This window comes from Falco naumanni, chromosome 6 (genome assembly GCF_017639655.2).
Source record: "Falco naumanni isolate bFalNau1 chromosome 6, bFalNau1.pat, whole genome shotgun sequence".
NCBI lineage: Eukaryota > Metazoa > Chordata > Aves > Falconiformes > Falconidae > Falco > Falco naumanni.
The window spans coordinates 87,475,651-87,499,390 of NC_054059.1; the positions used below are offsets into that span (position 1 = coordinate 87,475,651).

General features: G+C 41.4%; 1 protein-coding gene across 1 annotated transcript; it reads right to left on the reverse strand.

Moving 5' to 3' along the window:
* Positions 1-349: 349 nt before the first annotated feature.
* On the reverse strand, positions 350-21,866 carry LOC121090659 (aprataxin and PNK-like factor). Its single transcript, XM_040599385.1, is given in 8 exon segments — positions 350-693; positions 5,465-5,503; positions 6,758-6,804; positions 9,251-9,376; positions 16,284-16,672; positions 19,332-19,513; positions 21,606-21,732; positions 21,849-21,866. Coding segments are annotated over 8 exon segments (1,134 nt in total). The 3' UTR covers positions 350-487.
* Between the last annotated feature and the right edge of the window lie 1,874 nt (positions 21,867-23,740).

Sequence of the window (23,740 nt, forward strand, 5' to 3'; positions counted from 1 at the left end):
GCACTAACTCAAAAGAACGTTAAAAAAATTTAGACAAACTCCCCAGTGATGGCCAAGAAGTAGTCTGCGATACTGCAGGTGGGCAGTGTAACTCCCCTTCATCCAACACTGTACATACTGTCTTTCAGCAAAAGAAAAGCCTTTCTTAAGGCCAGTATTTCTTTCAAGCACTGCAAGAAGAAGCATTAACAACCTTTAAAACTGTATTTCAAACTATGAAATACCAATGGTGCTGCATAAGAGATAGATGAGGGGAGGGGGAAACACAAAAAAGTTTCAGAGCTCAGTCCTCTGGCTCCACCACTTAACAAAACAAAAAAAACCCATACGGAAAAAAAAGCCCTTGCTGAATCCCCTCACCCTCATTAAAATCCTCCTGCAGTGCCTACATCACTGAGGAAAAAACAGGTTTCAAAGCAGTTCCCCTCCTTACACATCCATGTTTCACCATAACCAGCTTGGACATTTGTAACATCGGTCCATGCAGCTACTTTTTGGTTCTAACAAATCTAGACGCTTCTTGCAAAAGCGTCTCAACATCTTCGTTATCCTTGTCTTCTGAACTTGGTTCCCAGTCAGAGTCTTCGTCGGTAGGTTCGCACTCCTCTTCCTCATCACCTCTAAAGCTGTCACCAAGGTCATACTCATTTGGTTCATCATCATTGGCACCGTCTTTCTCCACAGCCCTTTCTCCTGTAGGGACAACAATGCCATATATTCATGAATAATAAATACAGAACTAAAGAGACCTTGCAGGGGCCATCTAGTTAGCCCCTCTCCTCAACAGGAGAAAGGCTCAACTAAAGCACTCTATCCAATGCTGACAGTTTTGTGTGTGATTTTCAAGACTACTATGAAAAGCTGTACCATCCCTCTCTGACCACTTCTGCAGGGCTTACCAGTCTGATCAATTAAGAAAGTTCTCCCTAGTGGCTTTTCTTCCAGCACTTGGAAAACAGTAATCAGGCCTCTTCTGACAACATCTTCTGATATCAGAAGAAACCAGTATCAGACAACGTCTTCTGACAACTCTCCTTTCCTGAAGCAGTGGCATACACCATTTCCCTGGTCTTCTTCCCGTTACTTCTGTACCTAAACGAGGCATCTTTCTTGGCATTTAGCCCCTAGCTCTTGCTAGACAGCTATTCTGACCCTAAATTTTCTGCCTGCACCCATCCATATTTACTTAGGGCTATTTTATACTCTTGCTCTTTAGAAGCTGACATGGCTTTGAATTCCCATTCACTTCCTTCCTGAGCTTCAGGGGAGCAAAGACAATCTCATAGATCACTCGCCTCCTACGCTCTCAACTTGGATCTGTGCTGGGTAGTCTGTGCTTCCTTTCTGCACACAGGTTAAGGAAACAACAAATGCTCAACACTTCTTTCCTGAGCTGGAGGCAGCCTACCCATTTCCCAGTTCAGTCTATTCTATCGCACTGCTGTCTCATCTGCTGCCTATCCATCTTCTGCACAACCTACACGTTGTGATCAAATTGCCTTCTGTCTTCACAGTATGTCACAATACTCTGTACTGGCAGGAATCAAAGACTTGGAAACCTCTATGTATGAGAAATGGATGCTGCTCACAGCATGTTCTTAAACGTTTTTTAGGCAGCTTGTCTTGCAGTCATCCTTTAATTGCTCAAACACGTTGGCATATTTAAACCAATTCCCAGAGACAGGGTAATCCTGCTTTTTGAAGAAGCCTTATCTACCTGACTCGGTAGCATCTGGGCAAAGTTGCCGCCCTAGCAGCATTGCCTTCTCCTTTGACTTACCAGTAGCTGTGAACCTTTAACAAGTTGATTTCCACTGCTTTTGGACTTTGCCAGATGTGCACAACCATTGCTCTACCAGCCTATGCTACCTCCTTTTTCCTACATGCCCACAATTCCTAACTAGCCACCGTCTGTTAATATTCCACTCATGTTATGCTGCCCTTAAGTCATACCCCTGAGTAAAGCTCTATTTGTTCCTTTTCCCCCCAGCCTCCGCTTTCTGCATTCTTCTCTCATCTGGAGATAACCTGTCAATGATCTCATACAAGTCATTTATCTGTTGAGCAGTTCTTATCATCTTTTATATGAAACTAGAAATGTGCTTTTCTTCTCAGCTACACAACCCAGTCCAAATCAGCCATGTTTATACCAACCTCACGTATGTCTTTGCAGCTTCTTGAAACCTCGGGTCAGAGCTCCAGACACTCAAGCTATGCGTGTGGTGAACAAGCAAGAACACCAGCACCTGATGTAGTCAGATCACATCCTCTGTCAGTTACATTTTTCTGCTAGTGGGAATGTTACTATTCCAGCATTATCTTATGGTCTGATTAACATTTTATACTCTATAGCAGCTCTCACCCTAGGTTTTCAAAAGCATTTACAGTCAAGTCCCTCAAAGGTACACAATTTTATGGGTGAACTGTGCTACAGAGGCACCCAATGACTACCTCGAATAGAGTCAGCCACGTGTGACGCAGCTGATACTACAACTGAGAGATATCCTGTGGGCAGCAACCTATACTGTGCACCACCTAGCAGAAAATCCTGAAAATGTCCAACTGTCAATTTCAGCTGTAACCCCATATGATGCTTGCTAGTTTACTGTTTACCAGACTTTAGAGGAAAGTAATCATGCCCATGTTTACCCATAACAGCAGAATTTCTTCTAAGAATCACGGACTATGGTTGTGCAGAAGGAATTAAGTCTCAGAGGGAGACGTTGAAACAATGATGCTAAATACATTAAGAACAAAACCTCTCTTCTCAGACGAGGCCTGTGAGAATAATAAGCCCAAGACCTGCTTAGCAAAGAAAAGCTGCTCTTAGAGCACTGCAGGTATTTTACAACAGAAATAGGAATTCTGCAAAAAATACTGATGACTTCCATATGTTTCCTACAAATGTACGAGGAGCATACTATGTTTTTCATCCCCATCCACCAATGTCTTTAGATTTCAGCAGCAAATGATGCGCTTCCGTCCAGGTCTTCTCACGCCAGCTCTTTCTGCTATAGTCTAATTCAGCTCCACAGCCCCTGAAGCTGCTCATTAAGCACAATCCTGCCTTTCCCCTGTTCCATATTTATAAAGATGACCTTGAAACATTCTCTGAAAGTATGTCCTTTACGTGGGGAGAAAAAGCTTGCTGACCACCCCTTTCCACAGGGTTGTATCTGGAAGTGACCTGATCAGCTTGCTAGATAACATACAAAGAAGTGTGTAGCAGAATTATGCATAGGCCATAGCCACAGCAGGTCATTTGTCCCAGTAGCAACAAGGTAGTAAGGTCATTCAGCAGTGACAATGTAATGACACCGTAACTCTAGCCTTTCTCCTTTTTTTTTCCTTCGTCTCTTACAGCTATTCCCCCAGTAATTAGCCTTAGACTATTTCGCAGAACACAGAACACATTCTCTATGGGCAACTTGGAATCCATCTCGTAGCAATTACACTAACGATGTTAAAAACTAAACGTGGCAAGTACCATGTAGGTGGCACCCTTCTTCTCTTGGCTGGTGGAGTTTCAGTACACTTGTACGGAAATTAATCCTGCTGTGCTTAACAGTGCAGTTGTGCCAAACAGCACGAAATAAAGGCTAATGGAACCCTGCCTGTGTGATCTTGCATGGCTCGGGACGACCGCCTCAGATGCGAGCTTGCTGAGTGCAACCTTTTACAAGCTTTGACCTCAAGACAACTAAGCAAGCCAGTCAACAAGATAGTGAGGGGAAAAAATAAATTTAAAAAAATCATCAAATACAAACAGAACTTTAACGAGTGAATTACCTTCTTCCCACTGTGCATGGAATATCAATTTTTCCCTGGTTCGTTCTTAGGAAGAGGAGCTGAATTTAACAGATTGAGTTTCACTCCCACGTCAAAGTTTTACACGCTTACAAGAGAAGCACTTTTCCATCCATAGCCACACCTGGCTGACCACCTGCCACGAGCTGCACGCGCAGGATCTACCGTTCCAGTAAGGAAGGTGTTCTTATGAAAGGCACAGCTACAATTTAAAACCTTCAAGATTAGCTTTAATTAGCTTCAGATATGCACACAGTCCAGCTTGCTTCATTATAAAGTCTTAACCACTCGCTGCACTTACAATGCTGCTAACAATTTTCACCACTCTACAATGCACATTTCTGCAAGGCAGCGGCGATCAAGATGGGGCTCGTACTTGCATCATGGGATGTGGCAAAGCATACAGCTAACAAGTATGCCTCAGAACACGCTAGTGCACAGATACAACCACACCAAGCATTCAGTGGCAGCCAAAGTACACACATACACGATAAGGAAATGGGATGGGAAATACATTTCTGAGTGGAAAGCAAGTCACAGAACAGAATGGAGGCCAAACCACTTTGTCTAGAAAACTACAGCTATTTGCACTTCAATTTACTTTCTCTAGAAGGCGTATCTCTCTATTTTGAAGATTTCTTTAGGAAATGTCCAGCCACACCTTGGTGATCTCAAAGACGTCAAGTTAGTTCCCACTTCCACTCGAGAGGCAGCAGCTCCACATCCTCATGCCTTGTTCAGGCCAGTGAACGTAAAGACGGCATATTATCAGACTATCAGACTGCTCTTCAAAGCTCACTTTTAAATTCTTTTAGAAATAACAGGAAGCTTCACATTTGGAAGCCAAACTGAGACAAAAAAAATTCCAGACAAAAGATGCCTGGAAACAGACCTAAAGGATATTTAAAACTAGAGCCCATGCACCTGCAACATGTAAGTTAATATTATTGGCAGCCGCAAAGCAAGCTAGGTGTACTACTGGTGAATGGAGGAGATACTCATACACAGTATTACAGGTTACATTATCAAGAGAGACTACAGCTTGCCTGTGATACTACAAAATGCTCACTGATGCCTAGAAACTAAACTTTGCAGGACACGTGCGTAGTTTACAGTGAATGCCGCCCCCAGCTGAAAGGCATTACCCTTCTTCTACACTTCAGTCCTAACAAGCCTGTAACATCAATACCTCAGAGTAAATCTAAGAAAAGCTCATCGCCACATCCACAGGTATCATTTGAAAGTTATTTCGAGGTCAATGCAACGCAGAAGGAATATCTCAATGTTTCAAGAGCCATCAGTCTTCATGGGGTAACCTTAACTAGCTGTGGATGAACTACTGGCTCCTTTCGTCCTATTATGAACCCTCTTTAAGGAAGGAAGAATTGGTTTGGTCACACTCGTCTCTCCTTAAAACATTTGTTTGTTTCGCTGCCCGCTTCCAGGGAAGCACAGGCGTGCTCAGCCAGGACGCCTGGCACAAATCCAATTCAGCACTATTACTTGTGAAAAAGGAAGCAGAGTTTTACTAAAATAACGACTACCTTCTCCTCGGGTAAGTGTTATCAAGCATCTCCAGCACTACTAAATGCCCAAAACCCAAAGCAGATCAGTTGCATCCCATGATGATGTGCCCATTCATACCATCAGAACATACCATTTTTTGAAGTTCGTTGTCATGTTCGTCTTTCAGTTACTAAAGAAAGAAATGTTATTAGTCAGGTCAGAGTACAACATAGCAATAAGGGTTATTCCTAGGGGTTGCTACAACAGAAGACTGACTTATTAAAAGAAATGCTGCAATGGTTGTGCTGTCTTCACAAGTGTAAAAACTACTCTGCTGCCCCCAAAAGACCTTTTTTTTTTTTTATTAAATGATTCTTGAAAGATTACTCAGATGAACAACTCTTACAAGTAGGAACCATGCTGCCTGCAGACAAATGTCATCAGTACTGGTTGCGGTTTTTAAAGCAGAAAATTGCAGTATTTCAAAGCATTTAAATATTTTACACCATTGTTTCCATAAATGCAATTTCTCTGTATTAACCATAGAACCATAGAATGGTTTGGGTTGGAAGGGACCTAAAAGGTCATGTAGTTCCACCCCTCCTGCCATGGGCAGGAGTAACGTCATAATACTGATTTTTTAAAGTAAAATGCATTATCATTACATTTCCATAACTGTTCTGCTCTAAAGCATTGTTCTTTGCATTGGGAATTAAATTGGAAAAAACCCCTCCAAGTCCAATAATTAAGAAAAAGCACAAAAAAATGCAAAGTATCTCTCTGAATTCTCTAAGAACAGACAAAATGTAAACAGTACATTCCCCTGTGTTTTGCAACAAGTCTAGTTACTGGAACATAGAAAGACTTTTAGAATATAAGCTCAGATTCAGTTTTAATTATATCCTCTCCAAGCCTCAACAGAGCATACATGCTATGGGGATGGGAAAAAAAGGTATAGAAAAAATTTACCGCAGTATCCATTTGAAATGTTGAGAAATACTTCAGTGTATTCCCTGTTTTCACTGTAATACTCCAGCTCCAAATGGAGGAAGCAGAATAGAGAGATCTGCTAAGATCACACTACACCATGCTTAATTTTCAAAAAAACCTGTTAAACTCATGAAAATAGCCACTTGCCACGTGGCATGTTTCTCAAATCCTAAGATACAAAGCATACAAACTACATCAATGGTGTCTGACCCAGACCATCTTGCTTCAGTTGAAAAACATTTAAAAAAGTGAATGTTAAGTGTGCAGCAGCCAAGCAACCTGAACTTCCTTATCAGTGTCAAGGGCAGCACCTCATGCTTAAGAGCAAGGGCGCAGGGCAACACAGAGCAAGCCGCAAATGCAGTGTTACTCACTTAAAGCATTTTATTCCCAGGTTTTGGCATCAATTACTGGGTTTGGGGTTTCTTCAGCTATACTGAACAACTTGGCTTACCTGGAGGTGCACTGTGCTTGTATTCTAGCTTATGCTGTGGATTCTTCCTGCAAAGAAGAAAACAGTACAAGCTTGATTTGCCACCTTGTTCCACACTTAACAAGAACTCAGCAAGTTCCCAGAACTCCTTTGTATTTTGTGAATAATTTTAATTTCTTTTTTAAATAAAATTCTGTGACCAGTGCTTTACTGCAGTGTCTCAGCATATCAAATGTAGGGTGGGAAAAAAAAAAAAAAAGGGTTCAGTAAGAGTTCCTCTTGTTTCGGCCTTTAATTAAAAAAAAAAGCAAAAAAAAAAGCTGATCAAAACCAAGAGATGAGCTAGTTCCCAAAGTTGTAAGATGAGATGCATTTGTTCAGCATAATAAGAAGTGATCCAATTATTTACTCTCACTAGAAACGAAACCAGAACATGAACCTCTGGTGCATAAAGCACAATGCACGCCCAGTGCATCACAAGTCTCAGATACCCAGGCAAAGCTTCAATATTCTGCAACATAAAGCTACAAATCAAATAGTTTGGGAAAATTATTGCTTGTCGCAAAGTAGTATCACAGGGAAAGGACATAGAAGGATTGTTAAGAGAGATTATTCATTTCTGCAATATGCTGCTGCAATCCAGAAAGTTCAACATACAAGTGTGTATGTCTTCTATTAAAAAACAGCATCAATGCAATGAAAAAAATAAAATCAAACTTACTCTGGGATCTGCAGTAAATGCTGCCCTCATTCAGGCTGTGATCCAGGTCACAACACGCTGATTTATCCCCCTCCACACACCCCCACCCCCCAAGCAGTTATCCAATGCTGTTCTAATATTTTAACTCGGTCCCACTTACATCGTGCTAATCTGTTGTGTTAGTGCATTAGAGGCTTTTCTCAAGGCTGCACGTTAAAATAGTTTCAGCTCAATTTACTGTTTTGCAGAAAATTAAAATAAAAAAAATATCCAACTTTGGAAGAAAACTGGATCAGTTGTCATAATTTTTGCTTCTGAAAAGAATGAAAGCCCACTATTTAAGAATGACATACCACGTGACACTGCTTGAAACACAAGATTAATTTCTGTAACTGCAGAATTTTGGGGATATTTTACAAAACACCCTTGCTGTGAAGACCGCCTCGTAAAACTAGTTAGTTATTTGTTTTCTTATTCTTCAAAACCAGCATACTCTTCAGTAGAAATACCTTATTTTCATGTCAAATAACGTGACAAATTCACATACTTCAAGTTGATTTACAGTTTTATGGCTACTGCTGTCCCAAAGTACATGACATGTGCATTAGAAGGGATAGTTATCTGAATAAAAACATGCAAGTACACCTTTTTTTAAATACACTGTACTGAAACAAAAACAGTTGCCTAATTCAGTGTTTTGCAAGTACTGTCAGCATCAGAGCATTTGATCCCAACTCAAGGCATAGCACTTAGATAATTCAATTAGGTATTCAAGTAGTAGCCAGCAGATAAAGACAACAAAAATAACATGAAAACCCTTCAAATGACACCTGTTGCTTCTACCCCCAAAAGAATGAAACGCAGATTAAGAAAAGATCAACTAATGCAGCACAGGAGTTGTCTTACCTGCAAGGGGAGACAGTTTTAGTTCCGCTGTACTCCTGGAAAGCATGTCGGCAATTTCATGACCGGTATAAACCCAGATTTCTGCTCCCGAGATGAGAAATTCATCTCACAGATGTTTTTCAGATGAGAAATACTTCTGTGTTAGCTGAACGTAAGATGGCTTTTTCCTAAAAGCTACCCTCATTTTCTTACATTTTGTGAAGAACACGCTCTTTAGGATCATCACACTTCCCAGGAGAGAGAGAAAATGTTTTTGCTCAAGCACAATCTTGAACAGCAGCTGTTCGTTTCAGTATGCCCCCACAGAAGGGCTGTTGCCTCAAAATATATCCCTTTGTCCATTGCACCAATTACAAAGCAGTCATGAAACTCTGCTAAATAGAAGTGTAAAACCTAGATGTTGAGAAACAAATGGAACAAAAGGATCTTTTGAATCAACAGTGGTTAAAAGAAGCAGCAGTCTGCCATGAACTGCATTTTCTTGCTGGTACCTAAATTATGCTTGCTTACACATCAAATACGGATTAAAACAGAGTGTTTGTACAAAACCTCAACAAATATTTTATCAATATCTAAACTAAAAGTTACATATCAGGAACAACGCGTAACAATAAATTATTGTTTCTATACAAGAAGAACAGTTTACTACATGTTGAAAAGTGAAAAAGGTTTGATTTTTGGGCCGCTGAATAGGTTTCAAAAGTCAAGTCTTCAGGTTCGCCGGCTGAAATCACAAAAAAAATTTTGCACAGACTTGGGTGGTGTAAAGGTAGAAGTCTGCCCACAGCAGATTTTGGAAGGCCACAGTCGAGGTTTAACATCACTATCCTATAGCCATTTTGCAACTCCAGGGGAGAACATTCTTAACCGGTAAAACAAGCAAAGCCATTTTGCACAGTGCTTCTTACCTGTAACAAGCCGTTCCATACAGACATTCAGGCCGGTTATCTTTGTTATCCTGAGTTACGATCTCGGTTTCATGATAGTCATCATCGTGAGGGTGACTGAACTGCTGAAAGTGAAGGGGATTCTTCCTGCAAAAGACAAAGATAGATCAAGAACCGACTATTCCATTTTTACGCAAGAAGTGGAGACAAGAAAGGTGTTACTGAATCAGTGACAACTCATTTTTCTGTGGTTACAGAAAGAGCAGCTTTTAACGTTTAACTTTATGCAGAATCTAAGACCTGCTTTCAGGGTAAGAGAAGAAAAGTTTTGTCTCTCAGCACATGCCGCAAGAGGTTAAAACACGAATTCTCCTGTTTGCCACCAGCTCCAAGTTTCAGACCTCCAACACATACACAATCTCCTGATGTAGTCATATAGCACGAATCTGACTGAGCAGCTGGCTCCGTTAGGACTCCCTCTGGAGCTGTGCAAGTGCCATACAAACCTCTCGCAAAGTCTCAGCTCAAGCCGCAAGGATCACCCCTGGCAGCCGAGCAACTGCAGCACTGGAGACTTCCCACGCTCTCCGGTGATCGCCTGTGAGCTTTAGGCAATAGGTCTCAATCATTCTGTTCCGTGTGAAAGTTACTTCTCACTTGAATACTTCAAATGCCAGCGTATTATTCCAGAGGGATGAAGTACTGAGGCCTGAGCAACAGGCCCCGAGCCAAAGCTGACCTCTAGACAAACCCGCCAACCAAACATTAAATATATTTAGTATCCAAACAACAGCGAAATATGCACGATCATTAACTATGTATGACCATTAGCGAAAGACAGATAAAATATAATCATTAGTGAAGATACCGTGTGTCCTGCCTTGCTTAGAGGCAGGTGGTCAGGGCCACGAAACCAGGTATTTTCTGTGGTTAAAATCCAGCAGATACAGGAATCTCCCTCGGGTCCTCCCTGAGCCCTGGCCAGGCTTTGGTGGGATCTGATAGGAGAGTGAAACCAGATGTCTCTGCATTTGAAGTTATGTGAACTTGTTTATTCCCTAGTATAAAAGCCGGAGCCTCTCGCAGTGACGTTGGAGACCTCACCTACCAGATGCCCTGCGTAGGACTTCCCAGCTGCCGGGACAGGCTCTCCAGATCCTTGCTGCAACAAGATCCCCAGCAACTGCGGATCTGGGTGATGGTAATGTATTAGGGCAACTGGTGATGTATCTGTCTTAATCACTACAGCTAACGGTGAATAGTAATGATCGGGTGCATTGCCTTGCTTATCTCTTTCACCGCTTGAATCAGGGTATCGTAGGCTAACCCTTTTGTACGTGCATATGCCTTATTTTCGGCATTAATTTGAAACAAACAGTAAAGCAAGGTTATTTTGTGTATTGGTGTCTGTGTGCCATCTACCGACCCTGTCAATTGGCAAAACACGGAGCAGTCTACTGGACATGACACTGATGGTGCTCTCAGGTTTGCCTTGGCTACCGTGGCATTTTATTTGAAATACCAAATCACAACGACGACATGAAGTTGTACCGTAAGACACAGCTCGGAGCCACACCAACGTCAGTGATGAGAGCGCATTACCAGCATCCATGACTTCGTGCTCTACAACACTTAGTCGAATCCAAGGTGAGCAAGCAGTGAATACACATATATGCATCATTCAAAGGCCTTTTCTACTGCTTCGAGGCAACAGGCTTGCGTGCACACCGTACAAGACACAGCAACTATAAACAACATCACTTAGTGAAGATTTTCTGTAAAGCGATGCTAAAAAGAACACAGAAAAACACATCATGACTTCAGGAGAAATTCAGGTGACAGATCAAAAGACACTACATAAAAATTATGTCACAGCGTGAACATACTGTACTAAAAGCAAATCTACTTTTCCCTAATGATTTCTTTTAGAGACACTTTTTCTCAAGCGTATTTAAAAGCAAGAAATGGGAGATGCTTTAAGAAATGATTTTCCAAAAGATATCCGCAAAAGACTTCTGTGATTTACCACATCAATGCCCAGAACACATAATCTTCAACATGTTTGTGCAAATTATAAACGTTACCTGCTTGCCTCAAGCAAGAGGAACAACTTTAAACTAGAGCGAGTACTGCTTTAATTTGTACTTGTTACTGCTGCACTGAGAAACACAAAGCCAGAACCATGTATGTAGCTCGCCACATACACAACAGCTCCCTCACTGACCACAGGCACTCCTTCCTTTAAATTCACAACCGGCTCTTTGGAACTTTCTGCGGAACAGACAGTATTAATTTCAGCATTTCAACTAACAACATAAGAAAAAAGCTTTTGTTACAGCTTTGGCAAAACTACTACTTGAGTGCTGTGAGCTCTACTAACCATTCAGGCACCAAAAAAAAGACTAGATATTTAGTATTAATACTTTACATCTCCATTTGCCTGGTACCTTTCATTCAGGAAGCTCAGCAAGCAAGCTACAGATAAACTCTTCCATGAGTTACTTATCAGAGATCCAGTGTGCCTCAGATCTACTTACACAGCTGACAGACGCCTCGTCCTGGTCTTTTCTGTTAATTTCTGCAGACTGTAGGGTAAGTCAATACTGTTTCACTAGATATCATTGCAAAGTTGCATCTAGCAGTCTTTTATTCCACAAGTTCTCGGGAAACATCACCAAATTCAGGCTGGCTGCCTACTTCCTTTGCCATTCAAAAATAAATGGGATGAAACCAAGTAATTTTAGAGACCGCTTGCTTTGTTTTCTAAATGCACAGAGCTAACTTGCTAGCAATACTAGCTAGAATTTTAATTCGGTCATTTGAAACACAATTCATCTTCTCAAAGAGCAGCTAATGCTCTGTGAAATCATTTTAATACTTATTCCTACAATAAGATCCTAGTCACCAAGGAAAGAAGGCCTAACAGCTGTCAATTAGCTAACCTATTCTGTTTTAGGTGACAGCCAGTTCCTTTCAAAAATTTACTTCAAAAGCTATTTGGCCAATACCAAACAGCCCTTATTGCAGGAGAGAAAAAAAAAAAAAGGAGAGAGAGGAGAGAAAAGAAAGAGAGAGGAGAGGAAAGAGAGAAAAGAGTATAGGAGGAAGCAGTAAGAAAAAGGAAAGGGTCTCGATGTATGCTTCCTATCACTGGGCTTCAGGATTTTTTGGGCCAGTGGATGATGCTCCTCAAATTATACTTTACCTGTGAAGCACCTTAAACATGTCCTACTTCAGATGCTCAGGACTAGAAAAAAAAATAATCATAGTTTATCCTACCTTGATGTGGATAATTTATACTCACTCCACTTCTATATGTTGTGCAACAATATCCAGCAAAATGAAAAGAAGCAGAGAAGTGCATAGCTTCTATTAAGCAAATATTATCCCTTCTTGCAAAAATCTTCTTCCTTTTATTAGGACTTTGGTTTGTTTGAGGGTTGTTTGGGTTTTTTTGAATACAAGAGATCTCAGTTGTAAGAGCGCACCATCTTTCATGCTGGAAGTTGCACTCCAAAGTTATTTAGTTTTACAACAAAACCTCGCTGCATAGGAATATGTCATTAGTATGATCAAAAGAAAATCATTAAGCTTTACTTGCACAAAAATTAACCAATGAAAAGCCTATTTTAAGAATAAAGTTTTAGGAGACCTGCCTTCTCATAAACATATACAGAAGCTCTGAATTGGTGTCCCTGCGCTTTGCGTTGCAGAAAATTACACAAATAATTACACAAGTAAAACTTAGAAAGTTCTTCAGAATTGATGCAGTCATCTCAAGCAGAAGCTGAGTGTCGCTCAGTGAAATATTCAAGACAGTTTTCATCGATGCAGCTCCCAAGAGCATCTTAAAAGCTTCTTCTAAAGCAAATTTAAGTGGTAAGGTCAGAATCCCTGGCTCTTCATAATCACATGCAGGAGACTCCTGCCATCCCAAGGGCTTATTTTCTCAGCCTACTAAAGAAACTGGTAGTGAAAATATAATGAATTACCCGCACTAGCTGTAAAGCCATGGAATTCAAGTCTGAAGTTACAAACACCTTACACACACCTGCGGTGTAAGTTCTAAATTGTAAGTCTTATTAGAAAACAGGTCTCAAAAAAAGACAGATGCAAGTCTGTAGCTGCCAGATGTACAAGCTGAAGGTGAAATGAAAAATACTGATTTTCATAAACAAACAAAGACCAAAGTATTTCGAAGGATGCACACACAAATCCAAAGGTTGGTTGAGCGTGCCCTGCTTTGACAGTTCCAGGAAAGGTTCACACACACCCAGTCAGCACAGAACAGTATCACCGGCTAGCAAAAGGACAGAACCCTGGACCAAAATTGTGAATGACAGTTTCAGAGATGAGAGTTCAGCTGTATCGCACCGCTACTATGCAGCCCTTGAAATCGGGGGGTGGGTTCGGATTGGGTTTTATTTTTAATTCCCTATTCTTCTAACTTGGGAAAAACAAGCAGCAGACAAGAAAATGAACCAAAGACAGTATTCAAAGGGTCAGCTCCTTGACAACAAATATAGTCAGACATAACATACACAGAGCACGTTGCCTCCTAGTGGGAACAGCAGTTTCTTTCGATTTGGTAAAAGCTTCAGACTACCACAGAAAGAGAATCTCACACTGAGGAGGACCACAAGAAGAATCATCTCTGGAGCGAGAGCTGTGAATCAAGCTGGATTCTTTCAAAAGCAGTGGTTTCCAATTCATACACGAAGAAACTGAGCTATGGGTTACAAAGTTATTTCCTAAATGTTTCAGCTATGTGTTGTGTAAGAGACGTCTAATAAAATCAACTAAACTAACATTTCATCTTTTCAGTTTGTGCTGTTCTACCAGGCACCTACCAAAGGTGCCTGTCATATCCAGAAGGCAAGTGTCTCTCAACAGCAGTTCACAAAATAAAGACTAGAAAACTGAAGAGCATTTAGTTATCGGATAAATAACATTTGATGACTATGAAACCTCACCTAGAAAGAACACTTTAAGGAAATGGCTTGGTTACCAAAGCAGTCCTCATTTGAGATGTTGACTCCTACAGCACCTTGCGTCAGAAGACACCTTTCATAAGGTGAATGGAAGGAGACGAAAACCAACTACTCATTGTACTGAAAAGAGCACTCAAAGCAGCTTCTCTTCCTCAGCAACTCTACAAACCAGGTTTTGCTCAAGGAAAACACCACACCATGAAAAACTGAATACGCTACCCATGTGTTCCTTCAAAGCGTCCACTCACATCACACATGCGTACATTTCTGTCAAAAACAGGGGTAACTGCAATGGCTTGCTTTACTCCACCACAGCCATCTCATCGATGCAGAATGACTCCTTAGTATTTGCTTTTAATGCAAGCCCACCAAGACAGACTACAAAGCACCTTGCTTTGCTGCAAACCAGCAGGTTTTGTCTCATGACAGTTCCTGAAGATCAGAACCGATGGGTTTGATACTTCCTATTTACAAATTTCTCCAACAAAGTAAGATTTTGTTATGTGCTATTTCAGAGCATTCTTTTTTCTTATAAAGCAACGCTTCCCAAAAGAGCTGCCGCCAAATGTTTTAGAATAAAGACCCAAGAAGAAATGTGCACGTGCAGACTCCTATTCCACATTACCTGTAACTAAAACTTGCCTTCCAAAACATTAGGAACCCTTCAGCATGTCAGAGCATTACACCAGCTTAACCCCCACACAGGGGAAAACTTGTCTGAGCAAAAAGAAAAGGAGCTGGAGCAAACTAAAGGCTGCATTTGGACTACCGGATCAGCTTGACTGCCTAATAAAACATGTTTCCCTCATAATCATTAAGGGCAAAAATTGAGATGCGTGAAAGTATGCTACGTGTAAACTTGAAGTCTGTAGCGTTCATTAATGCGACAGCTTTACGCTTTTGATACACCGTTACCTGCAGCAATAGGCACGCCAAATACATACAAGAACCCCTTTACTTGTCCTGGCTTCTTTTCTGAACAACCTCAGGTTTTACTATCGCTCAAGCCGCTTGGGGGAAGAGGAAAAAAATACAGAAGCAATAATAGTAATAATAATTTTAAAAAAAATAATCACAGGCCCCCCTGCTTCCTGGATTAGCCTTATCTTTTGTGCTTACAATGTACATGGATTTATCTGGAGCTCAAAACCTTCTCCAAAATGCAGTTTGCAGGTCACTGGTCACTTCCTAGCCTCAGGAACACCTCTAGATTCCTATCTTCCATTCAATACATTAACACACCACACTACAGACCTTGCCTGGGCAGAAAGAACGAGCAGGAGACCAGGCACGCAGCACTGGCGTTTTTGAACTTTGCTGCAACCTTTGTAGCGCACAAAACATCTGTATGACAGATCCTTCACCGTGAATCGAGAGGATATGAGTAGCAGAAAAAAAAAAATAATATATTGTCCCTCAATTGAAGTATCACCAAAGACACTGACCAGGTAAGGGTACTGACCAGAGAAGGGTTAACAGGGAGTTTATAAGTGTGACTTGTTCGGGTTTTAAGAGGGGTCCGAACGCTTTAAAAAAAACCCAAAAGTGCAGACTGGCCAAGTTATAACAAAAGTAGTTCTTCATTATTTAGGGATAACAAATAGTAAGTATTTTAAATATTCAGATCACAAAGCATGCAATAACTTCATCTTTCATAAAAGTTTCAGCTGCTAATAAAATAAGCCCACAGGGTCTATGTTGGGCATTTCAATCATTTACATCTCTTCTCCCTGCTGGTACATGTACTCTACACACAGCGGGGTTTCTTTCTTTTCTTTTTAAAGTGGACCTTTGTTTCTTATTTCCTACGACACTGCACTGTTCAATTTGCTCAAGTAAATCATCCCTTGTTTAGGCTATACTGGCAGTTAGCAAGACATCCTGGCTCTTCCTTTTAGACTTTTAGAATTCTTGTTATGCCACTGGTTTCTCATCAGTCCCCCGTTTACCAAAAGATCTTTTTCAAATCAAAGCTTGTAACCGCTTTACTGTTTACTCCTCTGTAGCTAAGACAGTACTTCTTAATAACAAGCTAGCTTAAGCTAGTTTTATTTTTGCTTTACCTGTAACAGCCTGTTCCATACATGCAAGGTGTCCTCTTACGCTTGTTGTGTTTGGAGCTTTCTGAAGTATCTGCACTTCTGGTTGAATCAGAAATCTCAGTCTTGTAATCCAGATTTGCATCAGGCTCAAGAATCCCCTCCTGGGCACCAAAAGATTGGGAAGTCCTGCCCCAGTGAGCTTGTTGGCTTGTAGAACCAGTAATCTGCTCTTTCTTTTCTGTTTCCTCAATTCTATTTTCTTTACTGGAGATCTGACCTACTCTTTTAGACAATTTACTATGCAGCTGCCTATCTTTTTTTTCCAGAGAACTTCCAGGGGGTTTTGTTCCGGTCTTGCCATTTCCTTCCATGTTTCTCATGGCATTCTCAAGAGGAAATCCAGATGCATTCTGTGGAACAAGGTTACATTTTGAAGGACCTGAAAATGTACACGCTTCAGAATTAAAAGCTTTAAGGTCAACTCCGCCTCATCAGTCCTGTTTTCAAAGGGAGAGAATCATAGAAGAGCCCAGGTTGGAAAGGACCTCAAAAGATCATCTGGGCCAGCCTTTAAAATCTTCTACTCCACTTTCCAAACTCAAGTTAGCTGCTAAATACACCTGCTGAATGAAAGGCTCAAGTTCAGAACACACACGCACTTTAAAGGAAAACTTATTCTAGAGCTCCCGTCCTCCGCTTCAGTTCCCTCACGACACGGTCAGGCTCCTCTCTCACCACCTCGTTTGTGAATAGTCCAAGGACTTCAGTTTACACTAACTTTTGATTAGAAGTACTGCTCCTGAAAAATGAATGCGGATTATACATGTGACGATACAGTAGCCTCTGTAAGAACGTACCCTCCTATACAATAATCAATTTCAATCCCTTAAATAGCAAGCTAGATGGAAGATATCTATTTATCTATATGCAGGAGATACAGGGAATTCATGACACACACCTTGAGCTTAATCCCACCCCAATAAATCTTAAACGCTTCAGCTTGTGACTCTAAATCATACAAGAGTTTGTCAGTAGACACCATTAAGTAAAAATTTCCCTTTTGACAAATCCTGCATTTTAAAGTTTGGAACACACGTCCGCTGAAAATAAGAGATGTGTGCTTTAGAAAAAGGATACGAGATACGTAACCAAGACAAGAGCACTGTCCCAACAACTGAGACGTCACCCAGAAGCAGACCCGTATCGAAGGCTGAACTACTTTGGTACATTACCAAACTATTCAAAAGTTTCTGCTCTCTACAGTTTGTGATCTAAGTTCCTCCTCCAGGAGATGTATACTTAGTTTACATGGATGTGTTTGGCAGAGCTGGAAAATCAGGTGGCAGTTACCTATTTGATTTTGTTCCTTTCAATGCAAGCCTCATAAACTGTTAACCAAAACCCGAGGCAATTACATGTGAGCAGCGGGGTGATTAAGAAAGGGCAAAGTCAGAATTAGTATCAAATGATCCAGACAGCAGCATATTTAGTAAGTCGGCTTGGAGACAAAGGTGACTTTTTTTATTAAGACTCCCAAATTAAGGCTCAGTAAACAACTGCCGCTCAGGAAATAACCCTTCATTTGCAAAGCAGAACTAAATGACTCTAATTTGCCACTTCCACTTGTGACTTCTCTGCTACATACTTCATACTGCGTATTACATGCCTGTATTGTATGTAATGAGACTAAACACTTCCACGGGCATGATGATGACGACTAGTTAAAAAACAGGTCGTAATCAAAGAAAACCAAAGACAACAGCGCTATTGGCACTCGCTATGACACACGTGTGACCTCTCTGCCACCTGGTGGCTGCCGGCACTTAAAAGAACTAAGAATCTTTTCAGTTCCTACCCTACAGGACATTTTCTCAGTTGCCTTAATTATGACAGCAGCAGCGTGATTCTGGTTTTGATATCAAAATGCCAGTCTTTTAGAGCTCTCTAAGATTATTACTTGTGCTTGAACTAACCTACTATGTTTTCTGCAAAGTTCTGAAGGCAAGTACACTGTGCTTCAGATAAGAAATATTTCTAGAATGATCAGGAGAAAATAAGTAAGGCTTCACAGAAGCTCACAAGTCAGAACACTTCTTCAGATAAAAAGAGCCACTACTTTATATCCCAACTATCCCGAAGGGTACGCTCGCCATGAGTAACGCGTTTCAGCTAACCTTAAGATTTAATTAAAAAACAAACCCTAAGAGTTTTCAGTGTCAAAATCCACAAAGCATTATCTAGTAACGGGATTGTAAGTGTTTTATAGATCCTAGAACAGATCCAGGCAATTCTAATGCTAGAGATTAGAAACACCTCCCCCAGGCTGTTCACTTACAGGAAAAGTCAGTGAAAGCCTCAGTTTGCTCTCACCAAAACACTGTTTCACTTTGATAACGATCCTCCTCTTTTCATTACTAGCAGCATTTCACTGCCTATAAACGCAGCTGTAATTTGGGGACACACAGAGACTGACCAGCTGAAGCGTCTGTTCGCTTATTGCCACAGAGCATTTTGGATTTCAGATTACTCTTTCTTGTCTGTCCTTCTTTTTTGACTCAGATTTTGAGATCGTGGCACAAGCACACTCCATGCTACCTTTCTTCAAAGCGCAGCAGTTGCTACACCATGTACCATCGTTCCCTGACCATAAAACTTTACCGAGAACGGCACGAGTTTGGGCAAAGTTCAGTACCACATTACATCAGTGTCATACCATCACCTATCCCTAAAAGGTTCTCAGAGAAAGAAACCACACACCAAGCCACTCCTAGGACCAGTACTTTGGCCCATGTCTACCAGCCTCTTGCTGTAAAGCTGAAAAGTCTGGTATTCCTGTGGAACTTTGGGAGCCAAAGTTCCAGATCCCAAGGAAGAAGTGCAAAAAACCTACTCTCATGAAGGCTTCCACCGTCCTCGCTATAGAGCTCTCCAATGGACTGGCATTTCAAAACAACTGCTGAACAACAAATTACAAGCAGAACACACGTAGACCCAGCCTTCAACACCACACTGTGAGCTACATTCTCAGTTTTTGAAATACCACGGTTCTTCCCTGAGCCAAAACATTACCTGAGATGAAGGGACAGGCATGGAAAGACAGCTCCTTTTCCCTTCATCTTGCTCTTCACCTTCAAAATCCTCTGCAGTTTCTTCAGAAGCTGATCTCTTTTTCTGCTGCACATTTACTTCTGGTTTTAATGACGCCGTATTACTTTTTCCTCCTCTCCCTTGGCCTTTTTTCATTCTACTACCTTAAAAGAAAAACAAAAGGGTTCTTTTGGAATGCAACTTTTTACAGTGAAATCCTGACCACATTAGAAATCTAAATCTGCGCTGAAGCAGAACATTGGGCAAAAAGCATGAGAAGTAGCAGCGCTGGGCATGTGCTGTTTCAACCACACATTTTTCATTCCCTGCTTACAGGAATAAAAAGCATATTTTAGAATGAAACAGATGCTTGAGGGGCAAATTTGCAGGAAAACAATAAATCTGTGGCAAAGGATATTCGGGATTGACTGTCTCAGTGCCACTGACAAGTTCATTTCCACAATAGGAGCGGATCAGTAAACTACACGGTCCAAGGACAACTTTTACCACACATCTTTTGTGTTAGTATCACCTCAGATAACCACTTTATGCACACAAACATCAATTAGGACACGGCAAAATCAGGGTATGCCCACCTGCCTAGTCACCCACATCACAGCCCATTATTTCATCGGCCAGTAACCAACAGAAAGACAGCGAACGTTGTGCCTCCCGTTGGAAAGCTTCACAGCTCAGAAAACCGCAAGATCTCTGTCCTGAAGGGCTATTGCTGGATATACAGCTGGGAGACAGCCAGGGCCAGACAGCTCCATCTGCTGCAAAACGCATGCAGAAGGAAAATACTTGATGCCATTTTGCAAGACTTCAAAAACTCTCCCCCTTCAAAAAATAGCCATGTGCCAGAGTCATGTTTACAAAGCAAGGAACGGTTCAAATTTTAATGTTTGACTTCAAAATCACAAATCAGCGTTACCTTCCCAGTAAGAAGACAGACAGGGGGAGAAGAAAAACAAAAAAGGGGCAGCCTCTTAGTTTTACTCTCTACCTTTCTACCTTCCCACCCAATATCACCTTAGAAAGATGCAAACCGTTCCACAGTTTTAAGGAAATATTTTAGATTTGCAGAAGAGATCGGTTGTTTTATTAAAGCAGCCCATCCTAAACTAGAATCATTCCCTCACATAGGGATTTTTTTAAACAGCTCCAGCAGTGTTCATACATATCCCTAGCTCCCCCAAGGTCAGGCCTTCAACAGCACACAGGTGTCCCTGGCCCACACAGCTTCAAATCTCTACAGCTACCTGACCAAAGCGTTCAGCCTTTGAAACAAACGTTAGATACACATACATATCAAAAAGTACAGTACTTGCGGAGACAAAACAAACGAAACCCCTCACCCTACACACATACACCCCCTCCAAAGGCAAGAAAGCAATCACGCTAGCGCAGGACCAAAGACAGTCAGCAGAGGTCCTCTGGTACCTGCAATTTTTATATCCGAGGGAATAAGCCAGCAGGGAACAGTCTAGAGTTTGAAAGGGGAAGTAAGGGGGGGAAAACTTTTGTAAGTTCCTGGTACTTTTGTAAGTTCCATCCAAAATGGAACTATTAGGCATGCATTCATATTCTTGTAAGGGAATGAAAATTTTGGATTTTGTTTTTCTAAAACCAGGGAAATATGCACTTGACAAGTAATTTAATTAAGTCAAGTACACAAGGTGAGTTTCTGGTGATACAGAGTGAGGCTCTAACAGTTAAAACAGAGACCTTTATATGCAAGTGCTTTTTGTCTCTGGTTTTTTAAACAAGCATTAGGAATATGGAAGTTAACGGGGGGAAAAATTTTGACTCACATTCTGAACTGCCTACCAAATGAAACTATTGAAAATAGTTTCACTTTCAAATGAAAATTTGAAAAAATGCTGCTGTCTGGATCATTTGATACTAATTCTGACTTTGCCCTTTCTTAATCACACCCGAGGCAATTACATTTGAGCAGCGGTTTTGGTTAACAGTTTATGAGGCTTGCATTGAAAGGAACAAAAGCAAATAGGTAACTGCCACCTGATTTTCCAGCTCTGCCAAACACATCCATGTAAACTGATCAGAAAGAGCTCTGTCACACCCAGGACTGATGACAAAGGAGGCAGAAGTCAGTCTCTGTTGGCTGCCAGGCATGGAGCACGGGAAGAGAAGGAACAAATTAATACTTTCTATCACCACCATTACAATTACAGTTATATCAAAGCACATAAATATATATTGGTGTGCAAACGTACTACACTGCAAACCTACCTCCTTCCCTTAGAGGCTCAGAAATCCTCTGAACCAGGGGGTCTCTTTCCAGCATCCAAGATGGAAGCACTCTCATTCTTTGAATAGATTTTGATGGTTTGCTTTCATTATCGCCAGAAAGAGGAACCTGAAAAAACATTTACTCTTTAGTACCTTTTCCCAGTTACAAAAGAGGGGAGGAAGAAATAGATCACAAGTTTGTACCAGTTATGCCCTTCAAATGCAGCCTGGACAACTACCTACTTTTTGGATGGTGTCCATTGCCTGAAATTATTTTTTTTTTCCCCCCACACTTCCCCCTCGCTCAGAAAAAACAACATCTATAGAAACCTTCATGCAGTAAAAAAACCTCTTTAGACCTTTGGAGGAAATACCTGAAAGGCTACAAACTTCAAGTTTCATAGAAGAGCCTTACCAGCACCTTGCTATAGAGTTTCCACATGTAGAGGTAAAGACAAACAGCAGGTTTAACAAACAAACACCTATTTGTCAAAAAAAAAAATCCCAACCAACCAACTAAAAACCCAGAAAAGTCTTGCTACCCTTCTTTCAACTTACTTCTCTAGAAATGAACCACACTCTAAACCTTGGCTGCAAAAACAATGCAAACACACCAAAGTCATGTTCGACACATATTTCTTTACTGCAAGTAATGCCATCAGTTTGAATCTTTACTTACTAAAAGGTAAGTAGCCATCCAGGGATCTCAGCTACAGTAAAGGCTGATACTTCATTTGTTATAGGTAGTTATTATCTACTATACAATGATGTTGACCCACGTGTCCCTTCTAACTGGATACACAACAGAAGATCTAAGAAAAATCCCACTTGCTCCATACACTATTTATCAGACTGTCTGAAAGCCACTTGACTTGGTAACATTTTCAAAAAGCAAAAGATGGTTTTTTTGAAAACTCTGTTTTGCTGGACAGCATGCTGGCTACCAGAGAAAAACTGGAGGGCTGGTTGTTTGGCTGTGTGTTTGTAATGGATCTTGACAACACAGCTCCATCACAGCTGTACGACTCAAATGAAATAGGCTGCTAGGACGCAATAAACAGACACTATTTACAGGCAGCACAAGGTATCTGCAGGGCAACTACAGGCTCTCCAGAGAGACATTTTAGAGGCTTCTAGGCGGGTTGGAAGAACAGTCATTCATTCCCCTGGACCTTCACAAGTACTGACAGGGCAGTAACTGATGCAGACCACACAACTGAACTGGACTTTGTTCTGTAGTACTGAACTCAGCTACAATACTGTTAGTTCAAAACATTCTTGTAGCAATGGCAATTTTTTTATATTTGAGAGGTTTTATATTTGAGAGATATATATTACTACTGCAGCGTAATTATCATAAACAGAAATACACAACAGAAATGTATTTATATACTCGTAGAGTAAGCCATCCCAATCAATGAAACAACAGATATAAGTTCACAATTTTGACTGTTGTAATACTCTATTAAAAAAAATGCAACACCCTTTTAATTTTCAACACATGCTTACAAACATTAAAGTAAAATCTGAAGCACTCACCAAACATGGCTCCTCCAGAGCAGCACCACAAAGGGATCCTCTGCAGCCGAGCGCTCAGGGGCTCCTCAAATGCTGCACCATCAACGGCTCACCAGCGTGGCACCACCAACGGCTCCTCCGATGCAGCAAAGGGGCTCCAAGAAGAGCTGGGCATCAAACAAACTGCTCCTCCGGCGCTCCCTGCTAACCACTGCTCTGCTGGGGCGGCACAAAGCCATCCTCTGGAGAGGGGCCAGGACACGATCCTCCGGCGTGGTGACACCAGGACGCCTCCAGGACCGCAAACACCAAGAGCTTTGCTGCGGCGAATGAAGAGACGGGACGCAGCTCGATGCAAGCAAATGTCAATTGATTGTACAGAAGCACGAGTTTCTAGACACGTTCAGAAGCTGCGCGTTTTAAACAGATTGGCTCTTGAAGCTCAGCATTGCATACTGGGCAATCCCCGACTGGTGGTTAACTGCCAGCAGCTAACAGCAAGGTGGTACCTTTCCTTGGCGCCAGGCGCCACCCGTCTCCCACTCCCCTGTGCTCTGTAAACAGGTCTCATCATGTTAATTGCTGTCTAGACAAGCTCCAGCACATCCCCCTCAGCT